Here is a 20,533-nt window from a genome sequence, read left to right as displayed (position 1 = left end):
TGGAGATGGCGGCTCCCGGCAGGCCTCGGGGTTCAGCTGCTTCCGGAGACGTGTCTGGAGCGGCAAAATGGCGTCCGGGGCGGGTGCGGGTCCCGCCGGGCAGGCCGGGGAGGCGGATGAGCTGTTCGACGTGAAGAACAGCTTCTACATCGGGGCCTACCAGGCCGCCATCAACGAGGCGCAGCGGATCAAGGTAGGGGACGTCTCCCCTCAGGGGTCAGTCCGTGGTGGCTGCCTCCTATGGCGGCCTTCCCGAGCTCCTTTCGGCCTTGCCCGTTATGGCTCGGGCCGCTTTCGAAAGGGGGAAGGCCTCACCTACGGCCCGGCTGCCTCCCGTTGGGTTTTGGTGCCCGGGTTGCTGAGGAGAGTTGTTGTTTCTCGTCCTCCTTTCAGCCCTCGAACCCCGAGAAGGAAACGGAGAGGGACGTTTTCTTGTTCAGATCCTACATCGCTCAGGTGAGTCTGATTTGCAGCAGCACAATCTGATGGCAGGGCTCGGTTAGTGAATCTGAGCACACTGTTACACAGCTGAGTCCTAAATGCCAGGCTTTCTCCTTTACCTTTCATAGAGAAAGTACGGCGTTGTGCTGGATGAGATTAAAGCCAATTCCAGTCCTGAGCTCCAGGCAGTGCGGATGTTTGCAGAATATCTTTCAAATGAGAGTCAAAGGTAAGTGAGAAAATAACCTTGTTTGACAGGCTGGGAGGAGTTGTCCTTGAGAGCAGCTCAGCAGAGAAAGACCTGGGGGTCCTAATAGATGAGAAACTTAACATGAGCCAGCAGTGCGCTCTGGCAGCCCGGAAGGCAAATGGGATCCTGGGCTCCATCAGGAGAGGGGTGGTCAGCAGGGATAGGGAGGTGATTGTCCCTCTCTACTCTGCTCTTGTGAGGCCCCATCTGGAGTACTGTGTCCAGGTGTGGAGCCCTCAGTACAAAAAAGATATGGAGATTTTGGAAAGGGTCCAGAGGAGGGCCACGAAGATGAACAGGGGGCTGGAGCACCTCCCCTATGAGGACAGGCTGAGGGAGTTGGGTTTGTTCAGCCTGGAGAAGAGAAGGCTGTGGAGTGACCTCATTGCAGCCTTTCAATACCTGAAGGGAACTTACTCCCAGGAGGGGAGCAAACTCTTCGAAAGGGCTGATAATAGCAGGACTAGGGGAAATGGTTTTAAGTTAAAAGAGGGAAGATTTAGGTTGGATGTTAGGGGGAAGTTCTTTACTAGGAGAGTGGTTAGGTCCTGGAACAGGCTGCCCAGGGAGGTTGTGGATGCCCCGTCCTTGGAGGTGTTCAAGACCAGGTTGGACAGGGCTCTGGGCAACCTGATCTAGTAAAGGCGTATGTTTGGTGGCCCTGCTAGGCAGGGGGGTTGGAACTACATGATCCTTGAGGTCCCTTCCAACCCGGGTCATTCTGTGATTCTGTGACAGGGAATGTGTCAAAGGTAAGTGAGATAATAACCTTGTTTGACAGGGAATGTGTTTCTACGTGGAGAGTCTGTAGCAGTGTGGTTTTTATAATGCCTGGCTGTGGTTTTTGCCACAAAAAAGGTAGATTTTCCGATGACAAGGCATTGTAAACACTTCTATTTCCTCACCCACACTGTTGCAGGGATGCGATTGTTGCTGATTTGGACAAAAAAATGGCAAAAAGTGTCGATGTGACCAATACTACTTTCTTGCTGATGGCTGCTTCGATCTATTTCCATGACAAGAATCCCGATGCGGCTCTACGTACTTTACATCAAGGGGATAGTTTGGAATGGTAAGTGTAATTTGATGTGGTGTGTGTTAGCAAAGTCTCTCTCATCTAGGTAGAGTTGTAATAGAAATGCCCAGGGTCTGGCTTGTCTCTGAAAAGCCTTGAAACCATTGAGAAACTGTTGAGAGGTTTCCCTTTCAAGTAGTGATGGATATGGTGCTCAGTCTGCACTATAAAATCTATTGCTCCCTTGTGAAACTTAAGAATCTGATTTATTGATCTGCGTGTGTTCAGAATTGCTGAAGTGAGTACTATGGCTGTATGTACATCAGGAGGGCAGCTGGGAGCATGCATGCTTCCCTGCTTTGAGTCCTGCTCTAAGCGCTGCTGGCTTTGTTGGCTGCCTGTTTAGAGAGCCCTGGAATGGGTAGCGCATCTGTGCTAAGCAGCAGGGTCCTGAGCAAAGCACAAGGAGTGATAAAACATGTCATCATTACAATTGATTTGCTTTTGTTCATTGCAGCACAGCGATGATGATCCAGATTCTTCTGAAGCTTGACAGGCTTGATCTGGCTCGGTAAGTTTGTCCGTGTCACTTTGTTTCTGAATAGTGAGCATAAAGTGGTTTGAATCTCTAGGCCCGGGTTTCTTCCTTCTCTTACAGCAGTAAAACAAGGAGCTTTTCCACAGCCTGTCTCAGTAAAACATTAGGAGGTAATTATGCCTCCTTTCTAATTTGCTGTGGCTGTTTTGCTGTTGAGGTGAAAGGGCTTGACAAAGAAAACTGCATCCTTCTGTCTGCATCTTAGAGAACTGAGACGGGCTTCTTTTCCTTTTACACAACTCCCACTTTTGCATCCACAGCAAGGAACTTAAGAAGATGCAGGAGCAAGATGAAGATGCGACCCTCACTCAGCTGGCTACTGCCTGGGTGAACCTGGCTGTAGTGAGTATCCCTAGTATGCATGCAGTAACCTGTTACAACAGTAACAGTAACCTGTGGCTAAGTTTTCCTTAAGATCTTATTTTCCTCTAGGGAAACATTCATCTTCTAATCAGTGTAAGCTGCTGCATCTAAAACCCTTCTAAAGCAGGAATGTTTTGAAAAGCCAGGTGTCTGGGTTTAATTGTAAGATCTCATTTCATAGTCTTTTATTACGTGATAATGTTCTTCCAAACATTGAATCTGTGTTCTGAAGTGGTTCTTTTGAGATGTTTCTTGATCTTTTGATCATTTAAGTGGTTCTTAATATTTAATATTTTGTATTTCTTTCATCTGTAGCCTTATAATGATCTCTCAGAGGAGATTCAGTGAATGACGACAGTTCATTTCATCACCCTTCAAATTAACTTCATGGCCCCTTTCTTCAGCCACAGAAACAGAATACAGCCTTCTTAGCAATACACGGTGAAACTGCATGCTTGTGTCCTCCTTTTGCAGGGTGGTGAGAAGTTACAGGATGCCTATTACATCTTCCAAGAGATGGCAGACAAATGCTCCTCCACCCTCCTCCTGCTTAATGGGCAGGCAGCCTGCTATATGGCTCAGGGCAAGTGGGATGATGCAGAGGGAGTTCTTCAGGAGGCACTGGACAAGGTACTTTCTGGTTTTGCCTGTCAAATTAGCTTGAATCTAACTATCTCGTATGCATAGAGGATATAACAGCAAGGAATTTCATTATGCTTTATGAAAATGTCCCTAAGAGTGGTTGCTGTTAACATCTGCTTTCTGCTCTACCTGTTCTATTAAAGTGAGCTATGGGCTTGTTGGTTGTTCTTGCACAGCTGTGCCAGTTGTTACACATAGTCGTGGTAGGGGTTAGTCACAAAGACAGGTGATTGTTTTTGTTTCCAGGATAGTGGCCATCCTGAGACCTTGATCAACTTCGTTGTCCTGTCACAACACCTGGGCAAACCACCAGAGGTGAGGCTTATCTTATGGTACTCAAGAAGCCGATCAGCCTGCTCTGCCTGGGGGCAGGTTGTGTGTTGTACTGATTTAAATGGGGCTGCTAACATTCAGGGTGCTGAAGAAATCCATTCTTCGCTCATTGAAAACAAAGTCACAGAAGTATTGGTTTAAACTTTTTTGGCTTTTCTTGGTGTTATTTCAGTATTTAAATCTCCCTTTTTCATCCCATCAGGTTACAAATCGTTATTTGTCACAGTTGAAGGATGCACATAAAAATCATCCGTTCATAAAGGAGTATCAGGCAAAGGTACTAGTTATTTTGCAATATGAAACTGAGTTTATAATGACTTATAGCAGCAAGAGGATGGGGCAGAGGGATTTCTTACTAGTAAGCATGTCTACAGTTCTGAAGGGGCAGCCCATGTTCCTTCTCCAGCATCTAACCACTGCCAGCAAACTTTCTAGCCCTTGTGAAGTGTGTTGGGAAATGATCAGCATCAAGATTGTATCTATACAAAGTATATAGACAAAGTGTACCCTGTGTATGGTAGCATCTGGACAGAAATGCTTTGAGGTCCATCTAACCCAGATTACAGACTTGTTTGTTAGGGTGAGACACTGCTTAAATAGAGGAAATCTTCTGGATGAGAAAGAATGGAGGGGGTGGGCAGAGGAAGATAACAAGGAAGGGAGAACGAAATAGTAGAGAACTGATGTGGGCAGTTTGCTTTTTAGAATTCATTTTGCCTTGGTGGATTGCTGTGCTAGAACTCTCTATAGTCGAGAAGTACTGCAGGTTTTATTACGGTTTTTTTCAGTAAAGTTTGAAATCAGTTCATTATATTTTTGTTTCTGGTTTGAAGGAGAATGACTTTGACCGACTCGCCATGCAATATGCCCCCAGCGCCTGAGGAGAGAGGAACAGACCTGCTCTATGGTACCTGGGAAGTGGGGTTGTTATTCAGAGCCTTACTGGTAACGTGGAAAAAATGCCCTTTGCAAGTTGGGTCTGGTGTAACTCAGTGTGGCAGGGTCCTGCAGTGCAGGAAAGCGTTGCTAAGTCTGTATATAACGTGTAGCTACTCGAACTTGGTAGCTAAAAAGCCTGTGTTGTGGCTGACTTGGGTTTTCAGCTCTGTTTAAAATACAGTGCGAATCAAGTTTGCAACACTGTACCTTAAACATCCCTAATAAAGCCTTTTCTGGATCTGTGTGCCCCTTAATTTACATTCTGAAATGGAAGTGATTTCCATTCTGTTTTGAGCACTGTTGTGTACTGAGGATGGTTGTACCTACAGGGGGAGAGTGTGAAGGTGAACTTCAAGTATCAGACTTGGGTTGGTGGATGAATCCCGAGTCCTGGCTGTTCTTTCAGTCTGATAATGACTCCATTTAGGTTAACCTCCTCTGGAAGAAGGATGCACAGCTGTAGGGGTTACTGCTGGTGAGTGGGAAAGCTTCCCCAGAATAGAAATAATCCAATTGTAACAGGCTCAACCCTGATCTTAAGTTGATAAATGCAACATGTCCTGGAGCCAGGAAAGCATTAGAGCTTTCTCTAACCAAGTACATCCTGCAATACATGTGGAAGTGTTATGCCTTGGACTCCCGTGCAGCATTTCAGGCTGCTCTTTGTGTTGGGTGGTTGTGTTGTGTCAGATACGAAGAGCCCATCTGGATGCCCATCTGGAACCCTCAGCGGGGCCTCCTGAACTCTAATATTTGATTTATCTTTTGAATTTATCTTTTGGGAAGCGTTTTTTGGGGGGGGGAGGCAGAAGAGGGGGTTTATACTACACTGTAAATGTGTCCAACTGGCATTTCCTTTGTGCCCACCTCGCTGTGATTGCTCTGAAAGAGCTCATTGTCTCTTTCCAAGCAGCTCTTTTCAATGAGGGGTTATTCATGGTCCGGTCTTGTATGAATGTTTCCTTTGTGGAGCTGTCTGAGGGAGATGTGAAAGGGGCTTGTGTGCTCAGGGCAGCCATTACCCACTTGATGGGCCATGATAAATTGACTTAAAAACGTAAACAATAAAAGCAAGTGCCATAGTAGGAGCCAGCGCTGTCAGTGTGAGAATAGGAGGGGGGGGATGTGTTGTTCATACCCCTGAGAAGAACCAGTTTGTGTTGAGAAGAACCAGTTTGTGTTTTCTCTTTGCTGCCCCAGAACCAATTAGAGAAGTTGAAGGCGAAATGGAACAGCTGTGGGCAAAGCAATGACTTTTAGATGGCTTCAAACTCCTCGTTTTTCAACTTCTACAGCTGGGTTTTTCTATTTATGATCGATTACGTTTCTGTCTCTGGTAGCAGGGAATCTTACTGCTGCACTCGAGGTTGTCATTGAGGTGCATCAGGCACCGATTACTGCTCCGTGGCTGATGCAGAACGCAGCTGTGCTGCTGCAATGCGTTGCTCTGAGGTTCCTCAGCACTTTGTGTCAGCATTTCAGACCGACTGCTTTTAATTGTGAGCAGCTCCTCCATGAGGTTCCTGTTCTTTTGTCCCGTGGTTGATCTCCTGCACCTGCTGTGACTGTAATGGGGTGGTGGAAACACCTGCTTGCTCTGCACTGCAAGGAGAGGATGAAGCTTCCCGTTGTGTCCAGGTGGAACAGAGAGAAGCACGGAGACTTGTTTGCAAAACAATAATAACAAGGAGCGGGTGGTAAGGATGCTGAAGGTGGAGGACTCTGCTGGGTGCTCTTGTCAAGGTGCTGGGGTGGCTGATGGTGGCTGATCTGCAGGGCGCAGCTGCTTCCACCGCCCGGGCTCATCGTTCAAGAGAGCGATCGCGTCGCTTTCTGCCTTAGAGCTTCCAACGTAGCTTCATTCATCGCCCGTCCCCAGGCCCGTAATGAGCCGGCGCCGCTAATTAATAAGCACCGGACGGGCCGGGGGCGGCGCGGAGGCTCCTCCCGCGGGCCGAGCGTTGCACCGGGGGCGGCTCCAGGGCCCGGTAACGGCGGCGGGTTGTGGGCTGGGCCGGCCCGCCCCGATCTCAGCTCTGAGCGGAGCCTGCGCGGTGCCGCCGGGCACGGCTGGGCCATGGGCGAGCGGCGCTGAGCGCCATGCGGGGCTCGGAGCCCATGCCCGGCTACGGGCAGCTGCTGCGGCGCGGCTATGGCAGCCTGGCGGCGGCCGCGAGGAGCTGCTCGGACTGCGGCTGGGAGCTGTCGAGGAGGACGTGGGTCGAGAACGCGCACCTGCGCTGGGGAGAGGTGCTGCTGTGCGGGATCTGCGCGCTGGGCTGGACCGTGCTGCGCCGCGCCGCCGCCCGACGCGTCTTTCGGGTCAGTACCGGGCTGCGGGTGCGTGGGGAGCTCGTTCGATCGGCCGCTTTCAGCTTAAACCCCGTGGGCTCGTTGCACCGGGGAGCGCCTTTCCCGCTGCGGTTGGATCCTCCTTGCGCAGAGCAGCCGGTCCTTCCCCCCCCCCCCGCGCGGCTCCATCCCGAGCTCATCGCGCAGAGCAGCGCGTTCTTCTTCTGGGGAGCCCGAGCGGATCGTCGTATCCCGTCTGTGTGCCCCAAGGGGGGCATTGAATGAGCGGTCCCACCCCGGGCAGCATCCCGCAGGATGAGCGGCCCCGAGGGCTGGGGGTCCCGTTGCTCTGTCCCTATTCCCTGTGCAGTAGGGTCGGGTTGGGGGTTATTTCTTGCAGGTGCCCGGACGGCACAGGCTGTGCAGGAGGAAGGACAGGGCCACATTGCTCAGCATCAGCTGCGGTTTGCATGAGAAACGTCCTTCCCAGCTTTCCTTCCCTGGCGCGGCGGTGGGGATGGGATGGGATGGCTGCTTGCTGCAGTGCTGGGCTGACCTTCAGAACGTGGGGATGCTGCTTCCATCCAGCCTGCTCAGCCGCCGGGTGGGTTTGCTGAGCATCATCCCCTCCCTGTTAGTGTTTTGTAAGGAACAGAACGAACGGCACTTCCCTGAGGGGTGAAGGACGATCCCGATTAATTTTGGTTGTTATTATTTTGCCGTGAAAGCCATCCGTAATGAAACGAACCCTGTGCTTCCTTATGATGGCTCAGTCCCAGCAGGAGCAATTTCTTCTTTGCCTTCCCAGAGAGGTGCTGTGTGCTCTGCGCTGCCATTCCTGCGGAGGATTGGAACAGAATTAAGCGGTGGGTCAGGTGGGAATGCTCAGCTCTCAGCTGTTTTTTAGCTCCCCTGGAGCAGTGATGGGAGCTCAGGGCTCCTTGTGTCTGCAATGGGCCAGGCCGTGTGCCCTGGTGTTTCATAGATTGAGGAGAGCTACCTTGCATCATGCAATTAGGCTAACAGGACTTATGTGTTGCTGAGGCCTCCGAAGCAGCTCTGCCTTTGCTTTTCAGAGTTGATTTTACTTATCCATTGGAACTGGAGCTTGACCTTGTGCAAAGTTCCAGTCCAAGGCCTGCGGAGCCATTGGAAGCTGCTGGTTAGGCAAGATGTCAGTGCTTAACAGGCTGCCTTTCTGTGCAGGGCTGTTTCCCCTTGTTCCCTGCAGCCCTGGGGCTGCTGCTGGGACGCACGTGGTGCTTGGGAGCTCAGGGCTGAGCGAGGCTGGAGGTAATGACAGGTCTGCTGTAACAAATGGGATGTGTTCCCTTTGTGCTCCACTTTCTCCTTGTAAAAAGGCTGAGCTTTACAAAGCGAGTGTGAGAAAAGCTCTTGGAGCTGTGCAGTCTGCTGGATGCCCCGGGAGGACACTTGGCAACGTGCAGCAGCGCTGAGGTGTTGTTCCCAGGGAGAAGTGGGTCATGTTTGTAATTGCAGAGGAGCAAGGAAGGTTCACCAGAGCCACTTCTTGTGGCTACGCCTGCGTGTGCTGCAGGGGTGAGCGGGTGTGTGATAGCATCAGTTTCCTCCCAGCAGACAGGTGGAGGGGTGGCAGCAGTGAGAGACAGCTGCGTGTCTGTTTGCTTTTAATGGAAGAACTCGAAGCATTTCTCTGTTTGTTCTGCTCAACTCGCTATGGAAGAAGCTGGACGTTGTGGCTTTCCTTGGGCAGACTGTATGAGATGGGTTTGTGCTGCATGTATTCAGCAAGAGGCTTCCTCAAAGCCAATGAGAAAGGAAAACCCTCTTGTTTAACTCTGGGAGGAAACTTCTCCCACGTTCAGGACTCTGCCTCCCATTGCAGGCTTGGAGCATCCTTCCTCCTTTTGAATGCCTTCACTTTCCTGAAGTACAGCTATAAAACTGAACGCGCTCCGTAGGATGCTACTTTCCTGCTTATCAATAATAGATCTTGCTGCTTGGGTTGTAACTCTGTGTGTCTGCAGAGGAAGTGACTCTCACCGTGAGACCTTGAAGCCTGAACCTCGCAGTGCGCCTCGCTTTGCTCTGCTGTTAAACCAGTGCCTTAAAACCACGCAGCTCTTCCTGTGCTGTTTGCATTGCCCTGCTTGTCTTGGTGGGAGCAGGAGGTGGTATGGTGGTATGGGCCCAACCACTGCAGACAGTGGCCAGCTTGCTGCCTCAATGGCAATAGTTTATAGGACATTGCAGTGTCTTCTGCAAGGAAAAGTGTTGTGCACGTTGGAAAATGGCTCTGAAATACAGAATTTCGAGGTAAGTGCTACCATGTAGTCCCAGCACTGATGTGGAAGTTGGAAGGCAGTGCGCCCTATTGGAAGGCAGTGCGCCCTATTGGAAGGCAGTGCGCCCTATTGGAAGGCAGTGCGCCCTATTGGAAGGCAGTGCGCCCTATTGGAAGGCAGTGCACCCTATTGGAAGGCAATGCGCCCTATTCACCCTTTTTAGTGATTTATGTTATTTTTCTCCATTTTCCAGTATTGTCAAGACTTGCTTATTTTCCAAGCCCAGAAACAGGGCATGTGAATGGAAGGACGTGATCGCTGTCCCCAAACCTGCCACCCAGAGCAACTGCTGGCTCTTCTTCACCCACCTCCCCGGCTCATCCCGCTGTGCTCTGCTCAGCATTTGAAGCACAAGCAGCTCAAGGGGGATGAGCCACAACAATGGGCCTTTTCTTCACTCCGGGAGCGAAGCTGCAGGTCTCAGAGCGGGGGCTGCCCTCCCCTGTGCTGCTGTGTCAGCACTCAGGCATGAGAAGGTTATTCAGCCCCCGCAGCACCCCGTTCAGCAGCTGTGTCGGGTCTGCTGTTGCTTTTCTCTCCACGGGGGCTATTTGGCTGCTTAAGGAGGAACCCAGGAAGAAATGATGTCGATTGTCGTGGTGTGTTTTATCACGTTTATCAGCAAAGTGTTGCCCAGAGCCCAGCCCAACTTTCCCTCCAGCTCCGAGCTGCTCTCGCAGTGCTCTCACCCACTGCTGTGCTCTTTCCCAGCCCCCCCAGGTTATGGCAGGCAATGTGGGGGAGCTGGCACAGCCCTCCCACCCTGTTTCCCGTTAATTTAACGAGTGAATCAGAAGGTTCTTGTGAAGGTTTGTGTGGGAGCATCGTGGAGGAGGGAGGAAGAGCCGGTCGCCCTTTAAGAGCAGCCCCGTTACATCACTTGCCAAGAGCTTTGGGCTCCTTTCAGCCAGAGCCAGATCCACGGCTCCCACAGCAGCACCGGTTGCCCTTAGCAACAGGCATCTCCGTGCTGTTGCCATGGCAATGACAGCTGGGTAGCGGAAGGGCATCTCCTGCCTTGCACATCTCCTACCTCACACCTCACCTGCCCTGAGGACAGCTTTGCTGCACTGTTACCATTGGCCCAAGCATCCAGAAATGGCTTTGCCAGCAGGATGTGCCACAAATTATGGTCCTTATTGTCAACCCACCTGCCTGGAATAGAAATGTAGTGGCCTTCAGCCTTTTCAGGTAGGGAAGTGAGGTGCAGAGATGCAGCTGAGTGACTTGGCTGGTGATTGACAGCACTGCTGTAATAGGGTTGTGGGGTTGAGCCCTGCGTCCTAAATCCTGTCCCTAATGAAAGGTGCAAGAGTGGCAAAGGTCTGCCACGGCAAAGCATTGAGCTGCCTGAGCTGCTTCTCTGCTCCACTTTATGGAGATACAAATAATTCATGCTTTCTGGGCTCGGGACTTTCTGTCTCTGCATTATTCATTCACCCTTCAAGCTTCCTTCTCTTTTTCCTGCCGTGACTCCTGCTGGAAGAAGCTTTGGCAGCAGTGATGTTCTCAGCCACGCTGTGAATGCAGGATGCACTGGGGAGGCCGGAGCTGCCCCTCTTTGGCTGCAGGGGTTGTGGGCAGCTCTTGGCAGAGCATTGAGGGGCTGCTGCTGCTTCCAGCTCGGAATTTCCCAGAGCTTCTCAAAGCTCAGAACAAAGCACTTGGAGTCTGAGAGTGGAGTCCTTTGAAAACCTGACACAGAGAGGGGCTAAAAGCCAGGCGGGCCTCTGCCTGGGGACAGCTGGAGCCTTAATATAGCCTTTGAGCATCAAGGAGCCAAACGCAGGCTGCAGAAAGTGCTGACCTGGGGCAGGGTATGGTTACTTTGCAAGCATTTTGTTTTCATCTCGGGTCTTATCTCTCCCGGTGGAGCTCTCCTCTCCCCACGGGGCCTCGGGTTGTGTTATCTCTTGTTTCTGGAGTGACAATTCCTGCTGGATGCAGAGTGATGCTCTGCTGCAGCCGGGTGGAGGCTGCTGGGGCTGGTAGGGCCCTGTCAGCCTCGTGATTAGAAGCAGAGATGGTGTCTGGTGTTGCTCAGCTGCCACTGAGGGGAAAACATCAGTGCTGAGTCCATAGCTGAGCTGAGGGCGCGCTCGCTCATCCTGCAGAGCACACATGATCTGAGCTGGAGCAGCCAACGCTGTCCTTTGTTTTACTCCCGGGGAGCTGAGCTGTTTAATGCTGGAGCTTTGATTTCTGAGCAATCCCTGGCCTCTCACTCTCTCGCTGTTGCAAAGCAGTGGGTATCAGAGGAGCGATGTGCTCATCATCAGCATCGTGGGGCACTTGACGTGAGAAAGTTTCATTCTTAATAGTGAATGATCCACTGAGCTGCTCATCCTCCCCTTCATCACTTTGGCCATATTTGGGGAGGCTTCACCTCCTGTCTCTGAGTCCTGACCTGCAGGAGGGGGTGCTGCAAAAACCACAGGAGAGAAAAACCAGCAACAGTCAGATGGAAGAGCTGGGGATGTGGGTGAGCCTGGGGTGATGGAGCAGGAGGAGCAATGCCCCAGCACTACATACATTACAGGCAGGGTTGCTCCCCACAGCGCTGGCTGTGCAGGAGGGTTTTGTGCCCCCACTGGCTGGAAAGCAGCAGCTGCATTCAGGACTCAGCAAAACCATCACTTCCTCACTTGAAAGGTTCTTTTTCTGGGACCTGGCAGCGCTGCAAAGCCCCGAATGCGTAGGGTGGTATTGTTAGAGCTTCCTCTTCTGGATTTCCTTATGCAGATGGGACTTGATTTTATTACGGTTGTATTGATTCTGTTCTGCAACAGCAAGCTGTGGTCAGCCCTGCTCCTGGAGCCAGGGTGATGGAGTGATGCCCAGACCCTGGGATGCATGCTGTGGATTTCCTCCTCCTCTGCTAGGCTCTGCTTTTGCAGCTTTCCAACATGGCCAAGGCTGAGTGCATGAATCTCCAACGCTGTATATTTCCCTGCCTTAGGCTCCTTCTAAAGCCTCCCGGCTCAAGCTGTAAAGAAGCCCAAAAGAATGAGGCTCACGTCCTTGGTTTGTGCACACAGCATGAGGTGTTGGCGGCCCTTAGAGATGCTGGGCTCCTCCGGGTCTCCTTGCCACGTTGGTGACATTTCTCCCTTCTCCTTGCAGCCCTTCGGTGAGTGGTGCAAGCTGCAGCCAAAAGATGCTGCCAAGATGCCTGAGAGTGCCTGGAAGCTGCTTTTCTACACGATATCCTGGTCTTACGGCTTCTACCTGCTCTTCTGCACTGACTACCCCTTCTTCTACGACCCACCGTCCGTCTTTTATGGTACAGTGAGAGTCAGGGAGAAGAGGGTGTGGATTAGGATGTCCAGGTTGACAGGAAACCTGAGTTGAAGGAGGGAACTGGAGTTGGTGGGAGAGAAATTCTCGGTCCAAGCCCCCCAATATTAACTTTTCTGTGATGGTTTTAGTGCAGAGCAGACTGTTACAGTGAGGGTGTCACCTAGTGGCTGCTGCAGACAGCAGGGTCTGGGATCCGTCTTTGGGTCTGGGATAGGTCTTTGGGTCTGGGATCCGTCTTTGGGTCTGGGATCCGTCTTTGGGTCCGGGGTACCTTTGACTATGCAGGAAAGAGGGGTTGAGGAATTAGAGTAGGAAGGAGGTAAATCAAGGCTTCTGCCCTGAGGGGGAACGGGTCTGATGCCAAAGGAGGAGTCTGGGAGCCTGGATGCCTGGGTCCTCTTAATATTTACCTCCTTTTCATCTGGGAAGTCCTGAGTGGAAGCTGAGCACAACTAAGTGCTGACAGGCACCCAGGGCAGCTCTGGCTGCTGCTGGATCCTCACTGTTAGCATTCGTGTTTCTCTGATGCTGATGAAAGCTCTGTGCTCCTGGCTCTGGCTTCACCCTGAGTGTCTCTATCCCATTTTAGACTGGAAGAAGGGCATGGACGTGCCCACGGACATCGCTATCGCCTACCTGTTGCAGTGCAGCTTCTATGGGCACTCCATTTATGCCACCGCCTACATGGACACGTGGCGCAAGGACTCTGTTGTCATGCTGCTCCACCACGTGGTCGCTCTGACCCTCATAGCCTTCTCCTATGCGTTCAGGTGAGAGCCTTGGCTGTCATTCTGTCCCCCTGTGCCAGCCTTGGGCAGTGTGCAGTAAAGGCTGTGGCCTTTCTGTGCTCCCATTCATCTCATGAGCATGTACTGGGGGACTCAACCTGGGCCTGCACAGATTCTTCCTACAGCTAACCCTGTACTCCCACAGCAATCCCGGTGCTCACCAACCATTGCATAGTGCCAGACCTGCCCTGCAATACGCTGCCACACTCTGCCTTTCCAGGCCTTATCCTGTGTTATTCACAGAGCCCATCTGCTAACACAGACCCTGTGGTCCACATCTCCCTCCCTGTTCCATTCTCCTGTAGGTACCACAACGTGGGCATCCTCGTGCTCTTCCTGCATGATATTAATGACGTGCAGCTGGAATTCACTAAGCTCAATGTCTACTTCAAGCACCGGGGGGGTGTCTATCACCGCCTCAACGACGTCATCTCCAACATTGGCTGCCTCACCTTCAGTGTCAGCTGGTGAGTTTGTCTGCCTAACCCGGCCCTGATCCCATTTCCAGCTTTCCTTGCCAGCTTTTGCAACCCCCCCCCCAGTGCCCTCGGGGTCCATCCTGCTGTGTGTGTGTGCATGGGAACCAGTTGTTGCTATAAACTGTTTGGGAAGAGGTTCCCGCAGAGCTTGACCCCATGCTGGGCTTGGAATCCTTCTGTAGTCACTTTGCCGTCTGTCACCACAGAAGTGCCTGTGAAATTTCTCTTGCAGCGTGACAAATGAGCCCAGGGGAGGAGGAGCTGGTCCCATTTTCCCACTCGTTTGGTTTGAGCATTAATAAACATTTTTTTTTGTGGTGGGTTTTTATTTGGGGGGGGGGGGGGAGGGAAAGGAGAAGCAAATGGGACGTGGGTCTGTCCCAGATTCCAGCCCTGCTGCTCCTCTTGGGGGAAAGGCAGGAGAGAAAGATGAAGAGCAGAGATAAAGGGCTCATGGGTTGATGCTCCTGGAGCATCCCATTGTCTCCTTCCTCCCTCTCTGCAGCTGCTCTGAGAAGCAGAGGTGGCAACAGGAGCAATTGAGGGATAGGAGAGCAAGGAAGGTTTTGACTCATAGATAAGGGCTGCACAGAGCTAAGCAAGCCTTCCAGCTGTTAGACTCTGCTGCTCCCCCATCCAGCTGTAGGATTGCCTTTACTCTGAGGAAGCCGTTGCTCAGGCCTGTATCTGGTGCTCAGCCCATAATCACAGTGCCCTCGCTAATGTACCTGCTCATTCAGGTTGCCTGTGTGAAGTCCTAGAACCCGGCCTTTAAACCCAAATCGGACACCAAGGGCAGGAGCTGCCATCTGCAAGAGGAATTGACAAGGGAGGCTGTGCTGGATGAAGCTGCTCTGGGAATCCCTGGGGGCCATTAATCCCATCCTGCTCCCTCTGCCCTGGCAGGTTCTGGTTCCGTCTCTACTGGTTTCCCCTCAAGGTGCTCTACGCCACTTGCTACTCCAGCCTCCAGTCAGTTCCTAACATCCCCTTCTACTTCTTCTTCAATGCTCTGCTCCTTGTCCTCACTCTGATGAACATCTACTGGTTTCTGGTGAGTAGGGGAAGCTCAGCAACCCCTACGCTGCCTCTCCTGCCTCAGCTGCTGCTGCATAACGCCTGCTGCCTGCCTCCCCAGGGCAGCACTGGGAGCTGCAGGTGTGGGGGGGGGGGTTGTGTGGGAAGGGAGGAGGGCAACTTGTGCCCCCAGGGGGCTTCTGGAACTGAGAATGTTGTCTCTCACCCTGGGGATCCATGGGCAGGGATTGTAACAGGCCGTCATTGCCTGGGGGGCTCCTTGGCACTGGGGCAGGTGGGAATGTGATACAGGCATAAATGCATCTCCTGAGGGTCTGGGGGAGGGGTGAAGCTGTGTCATGGGCTGGGCTGGGTGGTAACCAAATGCATTGTGTGGTGGTGATGAAATCAGTTAATGGCATTTGTAGGAACGCTCATCGCAGGGCTTTGGCCAGCCCTATGGGGGCTGCAGGCTGCAAAGGAATGTCCCATGCAGCAAATGGGAGCTGGTTGAGTTGGGTGGAACAGCTCAACTGGTGATGGCTGACAGCATCTCTCCCTCTGCAGTACATCGTCCTGTTTGTGGCCAAGGTGCTGATGGGGCAGGTGCATGAGGTGAATGACGTGCGTGAGTATGACGTGGAGGACAGCAAGAAAAGCACCGCAGCCAAGAAGAAAGAGAGTGGGCTCCAGCTGCACGATGCTCTGAAAGAAGGGTGCGTGGGCAGGGTGCTGACATGGGCAGGGTGCTGATATGGGCTGGGTGGTAACATGGGCAGCTCCTCTGGGGTGGGAGAAGGGAAGATCATGGAGCAGCATTCAGAGCATCCACCACTGAATCCTCACCTTTCCCTTCCCCTCCTCACCAGGCAGAACTGGCTCTATGTGTTCCATTGCATCTGCTGTTCATGTGGGGCACAAAGATGCTGGATCCCACAGAGCAGGTCTGACTAGCAGGGGACTGGTCTCAAACTGCCTTCATGAGCCTGTTATGGCAGGTCTGGCCTCAGCAGTGATCTGTGAGAGTAAGGGAGGGAGAGTCAGTGCAAAGGCCAAAGCTCATTGTCTGCTGTGCTCTGGTTCACAGGATGCACCTGAAGAATGGACTTGTGAAAGACAAGCGGCTGTAAGGATGTGGATGCTGCAGCCTGGCTGGATCTGGGGACTGACCCGGATCGGGACCCTACGCTCAATCCCAGCAAATGAAAGGCACAAGAAGAACTCAATCCCCAACAACCCCCTTCATCCCCTGCCTGGAGCCGGGGAAGAGATGCCACTGATGGAACAGGGTCCTGCCGGGCCTTGCCTGTGAGCAGGCTTCACCTGATGCTGTGTACTTTCTGTAGCCCGTACATGCTGGTTCAGTTGAGAGGCAGTGGCTTTGCTGGTCCAGGTAGGATTTGGAGCTGGCTTTAGGTCCCCTGGTGCTTTCTCTCTCACTCTGTTCCTCAGCTATTCCCAGTTCCTTTGTGATTTCTTCTGTTGTTTGCATTGGCCCCCTCCCCACCGCTCTGCTTTGGCAGCACCGAGGGGTCCTCTGACACAGCCTCAAGCTGGGGAGGGGGACGTCCTCTCCTCCATTGGCACTGCAGTATCAGGCATGGGGAACCCAAAGCCAGCTCTGCCCCAGATGCCAGCAGGCAGCAGAGGGGAAGCAGTGCACTTCTGGGCCTTGCTGACCTGGAGGGGTCTTTAACTCAGAGATGTCTGTTCTTCTCTGGAGGCTGTAGCATGCAGCACAGTTGCCATGTGCAGGTCTTCCTGGAAACCCAGCCCTAGAGCATTATTCCTGCCCACGATGAGGGCCAGGACATCTCATTCGCTTAAAAAGCCCATTTAAGAGAGATCTCCAGCCTCTTGCCCAGCACTGTCTTCTTGCTTGAGTGAAGAGCAGCCAACCTCTGCTCCCTGTGCTGGTTTTCCAGGCAACACCAACCCAAACCTGGTGTGGTCTGGGAGCTGGGCTGGGTCATCCACCTCATTGCTGTGAAGCCCTGAAACTGGGGCTGACCCAGCACAGAGCTCCCCCCATCCCAAGGCAGCAGGCAGCAGTTGGATGCCGGATTCATCCATTCCGAGCATCAGAGGTTGGTTAATTGTATTATGTTTTTTATTATTATTATTTTTACTGTTTTGATCTCCTTACATTGATTTGACTCCAGGGCTGCCACGTGAGCCTCAGGGAAAGTTACAGGGTAAAAATTGAAAGCAAAATGTGGCTTTGGCTTGATGGAAACTGCCAGGCTGTGGCGGGATGCGTCACCTTGTGATTTGCCAGCAGAGCTGCAGAGGGCTCTATCTGTGTGCTTTGGTTCCTTGGCTTTGGAGTGCCGGGTGCTGGCACTGTGGTTGGGTTGTGTGCCGTGAGTTGGGAGGACCCTGTATGGGAAGTGGGTGCTGATTGCTGTCTGCACAGCTGGGCTGTAGGAGGACGGTGTGAAGTGGGAGCTGATGGGTAGAGTTTGAAGATGTGCTGGAAGCCTTTGGAAAATGAAGTGTCAAACGTTGTGACTGGCAGCGTTGTCACTGCCGGGAACTTGTGGTTGGACCTCAATGATGTGGAGATGCAGAAGGGATGGGAGCTCTGAGCTGCTGCCCTGCCACGGCCTCAAAGGGTTAACAGGCCCCGAGGAAAGGAGGGGGGGGGGGTGTCTGTTCACACCCTCTGCCCAATCCTGGGAATCCCTGTGTGCTAATTGAGCACTAAGGAAATCAAAGGCTCCCATCAGGCAATCATCACCCCCCTGGCCCTGTCCTCAGTGCGGCTGGGAGTGTGTCCCCTGCACAGCGCTGTTCTTTGTCTGTGGGTAGGAAAGCAGAGCAGATGTGGTGGCCTCTCCCCGTGCGTGTGAGCTTTGGAGCTGGCCTTGCCTGGGCTCTCCTTACTGTGAGTCTGGGGATGGATTTAAGTGTGCAGGAAAGTTTGCTGTTAAAATCCCTGGGTCTGAGCGCGAAGCCCAGCCCCAAAACCCCCATTTCGGTGCCATCCGTGCTCTGGAGGATCTTCCAGAAGAGAAAAAACCCTCCTGCAACAAACAGAGACCCGATGGATGGTTGTAGGGTGGAGGAGTTTAACGTCCCTGGGAACATCATCCGTGTCTTCGCTGACCAAGGTACAGAAATGCTGCCGTTGGGGTCCTGCCTTTTGAAAGCCCCTTTATGGTCTGAGCTGGGAATGGCTGGGGGAGGACAGGGCAGCAGCCAGAGCTGGTTTGTGAGACCGGTCCTGGCTGTGTATGGTCTGATCTATGAGCACGTTGTGGGTAACGATGTTAGAGCTTAGAGTGGAGGCAGATGCTCAGCTGTCCGCCTGGGTCCCGACCCCCTTCTCCTTCTGACCTTCCTACCTTGGGCTGTAGCATCCCACGGGGCTCTCATCTTGATCCAGCAGCCGTGGGTGCGTTGAGCTGCCTGTCTGTGCTCTGCCCATCTTCCTCTTGCTGTGCAGCCAGGAATGTGATTGAATACTGGGAGGCTGATCCTGCTCTGCATAACGGGGTTCAGACACCACCACCTCTATTTCTTCTTCTCCATCAGGCCACTTCATTCACAGCACGCAGCCCCATCCGCTGCTGTGTCTGCAGAAGCGTCTGTACTTTAACCTCTCTGTTCTGGATGAAGGTGAGCTCCTGACCATGGCTCAGCTGGAGATCAAATTCAGCCACAACTCGTACCACAGCCCCGGCCACGGGGAGGGCTTTGAGCTGAGGCTGTATCAGAGCTGCCATGTGCCACTGAAGGGGACTCCCTCCCTGGAGCGAGGCAAGCTGCTGGTGGAGCAGTCCTTCATCCCCCTGCACCAGTCTCTGCTCTTCAACCTGAGCGATGTGGCAAAGGACTGGACAACTCACAGCAGGAACCTGGGCTTGATCCTGGAGATAGCAGTGAGCGGGGACAGAAGCTCTGCAGCGGTGAGCACCGGGTCACGGAGCCTCTGTGCCGGCATCGATTCTTTTGTGGATACCTCTCTCCTGGTGGTGACCCTCAGCCAGCAGCAATGCGGAGCCTCCAGGAGGAGGAGGAGTGCTTACAACGTCCCCATCACTCCGAGCAACCTCTGCAAGCCCCGGCGCCTTTACATCAGCTTCAGTGACGTGGGCTGGGAGAACTGGATCATCGCCCCGCAGGGCTACATGGCCAACTACTGCCTGGGTGAGTGTCCCTTCCCCCTGACTGCTGAGCTCAACAGCACCAACCACGCCATCCTGCAGACCATGGTGCACTCGCTGGACCCCGAGGGGACACCCCAGCCCTGCTGCGTCCCCGTCAGGCTGTCCCCCATCTCCATCCTGTATTATGACAACAGCGACAACGTGGTGCTGAGGCACTACGAGGACATGGTGGTGGATGAGTGTGGCTGCAGATAGTGGAGTGGATGTTGGGTGTGCGCCGTGGGGTCCCCGTTTGACACACTGAATGATTGATGGAATAAATCCAAGTGTGATAAACGCCCTCCGTGCTGGTGCTTAGGGAGCTTCCCAGTGGGGCAGGGACTGTCAGAGCTCCATTCTGTGCTGCCTTCTTCCATGGAGGAGGTCTGCATGAAGGGATGGTGACAGCGGTGGTTTAGTGCTACTGCTCTGTCAGAGCCTGCAGTGGGGTCGGGGTTATGATCAGGTCTGACCCTGGGTGCTGCTCGGCCATCCAATGGAGGTGGCAGAAGCACCAGGCTGGGAATCCCGGCCCCATCCTGTGCCTGGCAGAGCAGCTGCTGGTGCTGCTGGTGGCCTCGTGGCGGAGCTGCTGCCAGGCTGCGTGTCTTTCATTGCAGCTTAGGCAACACAAAATCAGATGACCCATTTGGCAGTGCTGCTCTGTGTGCATTCTGATCCCCCCCCCCCGAGGTCCCACTGCTGCAGCTCAGTGCTAATGTACCTCGTTGATCAAAGCAATGAGTGCTGGACCACGCAGCAGTAGCTTTGCACAGTGTTACAGCCCTCATTAATAACATGCATATGCATTTGGGGGCTAGTTTGGGTTTGTTTGGGTTTGTTTGTAGTTGATCTTTACAAGGACAGCTGTGCAGCTGTTGGCTGCAGTCCTCAGTCCATTGCAGTGCTGGGTGCTGAGCCCCCCACCCCAGCAGCCACCCTCCAACAAGAGGCTTTCTTGGCACTGCTGCAGCTTTGCTGTGTTTGGGGGCAGGGGGACAGACAAGGCAGCTGAGTTCACTTGAATTTCTTTTGACATATGAGTCTGTTGCCATCCTTACTTTGTGTACCTGCTTCGTGTTGTCTCTGAGATCTAATGAAGTTTTGCCAAGCGCAGCTGGGCCTCCAAGGCAGCACTGAGGGTTAAAACAGCTGCCAGAGCTGCAGAGAGGAACGTCTGCCTGCAGCCCTGCTCTGCTGCCATACCTGAACCACACACGAGTGGGTTGAGAACGGCCCTTAGTTTGGTAGCACTCACCTTCAGCTTCCCCCTACCCAATGGTAACCCCTAACATAGCACAGTGAAAGCAGCCATCCGGCACCTGAACGTGTTCAAGAGCTTCAGGTGGGACATCATAACCCAAATTAAAACAGGAGGGATGTCAAAAGCGCCCCCTTTCCTTTGCTGGATGCAGGGATGCGGAGCTCAGGTAATGGAGCTGAGCTGAACACAGCTGAGCACCCACCCAGGAGCTGCATTTGCTTCCATGCATCCGCTCTACCCTCCACCCCCATCCCCACTTTTGTACCAGTCTGTGTTTAAAGGAAGGAATAAACTTGAAGTTTCTACTATCATTTTCAGAGGTCTCGTCATTGAA

General features: G+C 52.9%; 3 protein-coding genes across 4 annotated transcripts; all 3 read left to right on the top strand.

The window, feature by feature from the left end:
• The first annotated feature begins 40 nt into the window (after positions 1-40).
• Positions 41-4,819, top strand: COPE (COPI coat complex subunit epsilon). The gene is made up of 10 exons (XM_072357518.1): positions 41-193; positions 394-456; positions 570-670; positions 1,611-1,763; positions 2,224-2,277; positions 2,565-2,646; positions 3,142-3,297; positions 3,556-3,624; positions 3,845-3,919; positions 4,476-4,819. Exons 1-10 carry the CDS (start codon positions 68-70, stop codon positions 4,521-4,523), a joined length of 927 nt encoding a protein of 308 aa, XP_072213619.1. The 5' UTR covers positions 41-67; the 3' UTR covers positions 4,524-4,819.
• Positions 4,820-6,515: 1,696 nt separating this feature from the next.
• CERS1 (ceramide synthase 1) lies at positions 6,516-16,010 on the top strand. The gene is made up of 7 exons (XM_072357641.1): positions 6,516-6,903; positions 12,324-12,483; positions 13,090-13,270; positions 13,594-13,755; positions 14,674-14,821; positions 15,352-15,500; positions 15,872-16,010. The coding sequence occupies exons 1-7, from the start codon at positions 6,682-6,684 to the stop codon at positions 15,912-15,914; spliced, it is 1,065 nt and encodes a 354-aa protein (XP_072213742.1). The 5' UTR covers positions 6,516-6,681; the 3' UTR covers positions 15,915-16,010.
• Positions 16,011-16,049: 39 nt separating this feature from the next.
• Positions 16,050-20,510, top strand: GDF1 (growth differentiation factor 1). Of its 2 annotated transcripts, none has more exons than XM_072357642.1 (2): positions 16,050-16,177; positions 18,322-20,510. In XM_072357642.1, exons 1-2 carry the CDS (start codon positions 16,111-16,113, stop codon positions 19,149-19,151), a joined length of 897 nt encoding a protein of 298 aa, XP_072213743.1. In that variant the 5' UTR covers positions 16,050-16,110; the 3' UTR covers positions 19,152-20,510. The 2 variants fall into 2 exon arrangements, with proteins under 2 accessions (XP_072213743.1, XP_072213744.1); XM_072357643.1 differs by lacking the exon at positions 16,050-16,177 and adding an exon at positions 16,818-17,897.
• The last annotated feature ends 23 nt before the right edge of the window (positions 20,511-20,533 follow it).

This window comes from Excalfactoria chinensis, chromosome 26 (genome assembly GCF_039878825.1).
Source record: "Excalfactoria chinensis isolate bCotChi1 chromosome 26, bCotChi1.hap2, whole genome shotgun sequence".
NCBI classification, from domain to species: domain Eukaryota; kingdom Metazoa; phylum Chordata; class Aves; order Galliformes; family Phasianidae; genus Excalfactoria; species Excalfactoria chinensis.
This window is presented reverse-complemented; position numbering and strand designations above follow the sequence as displayed.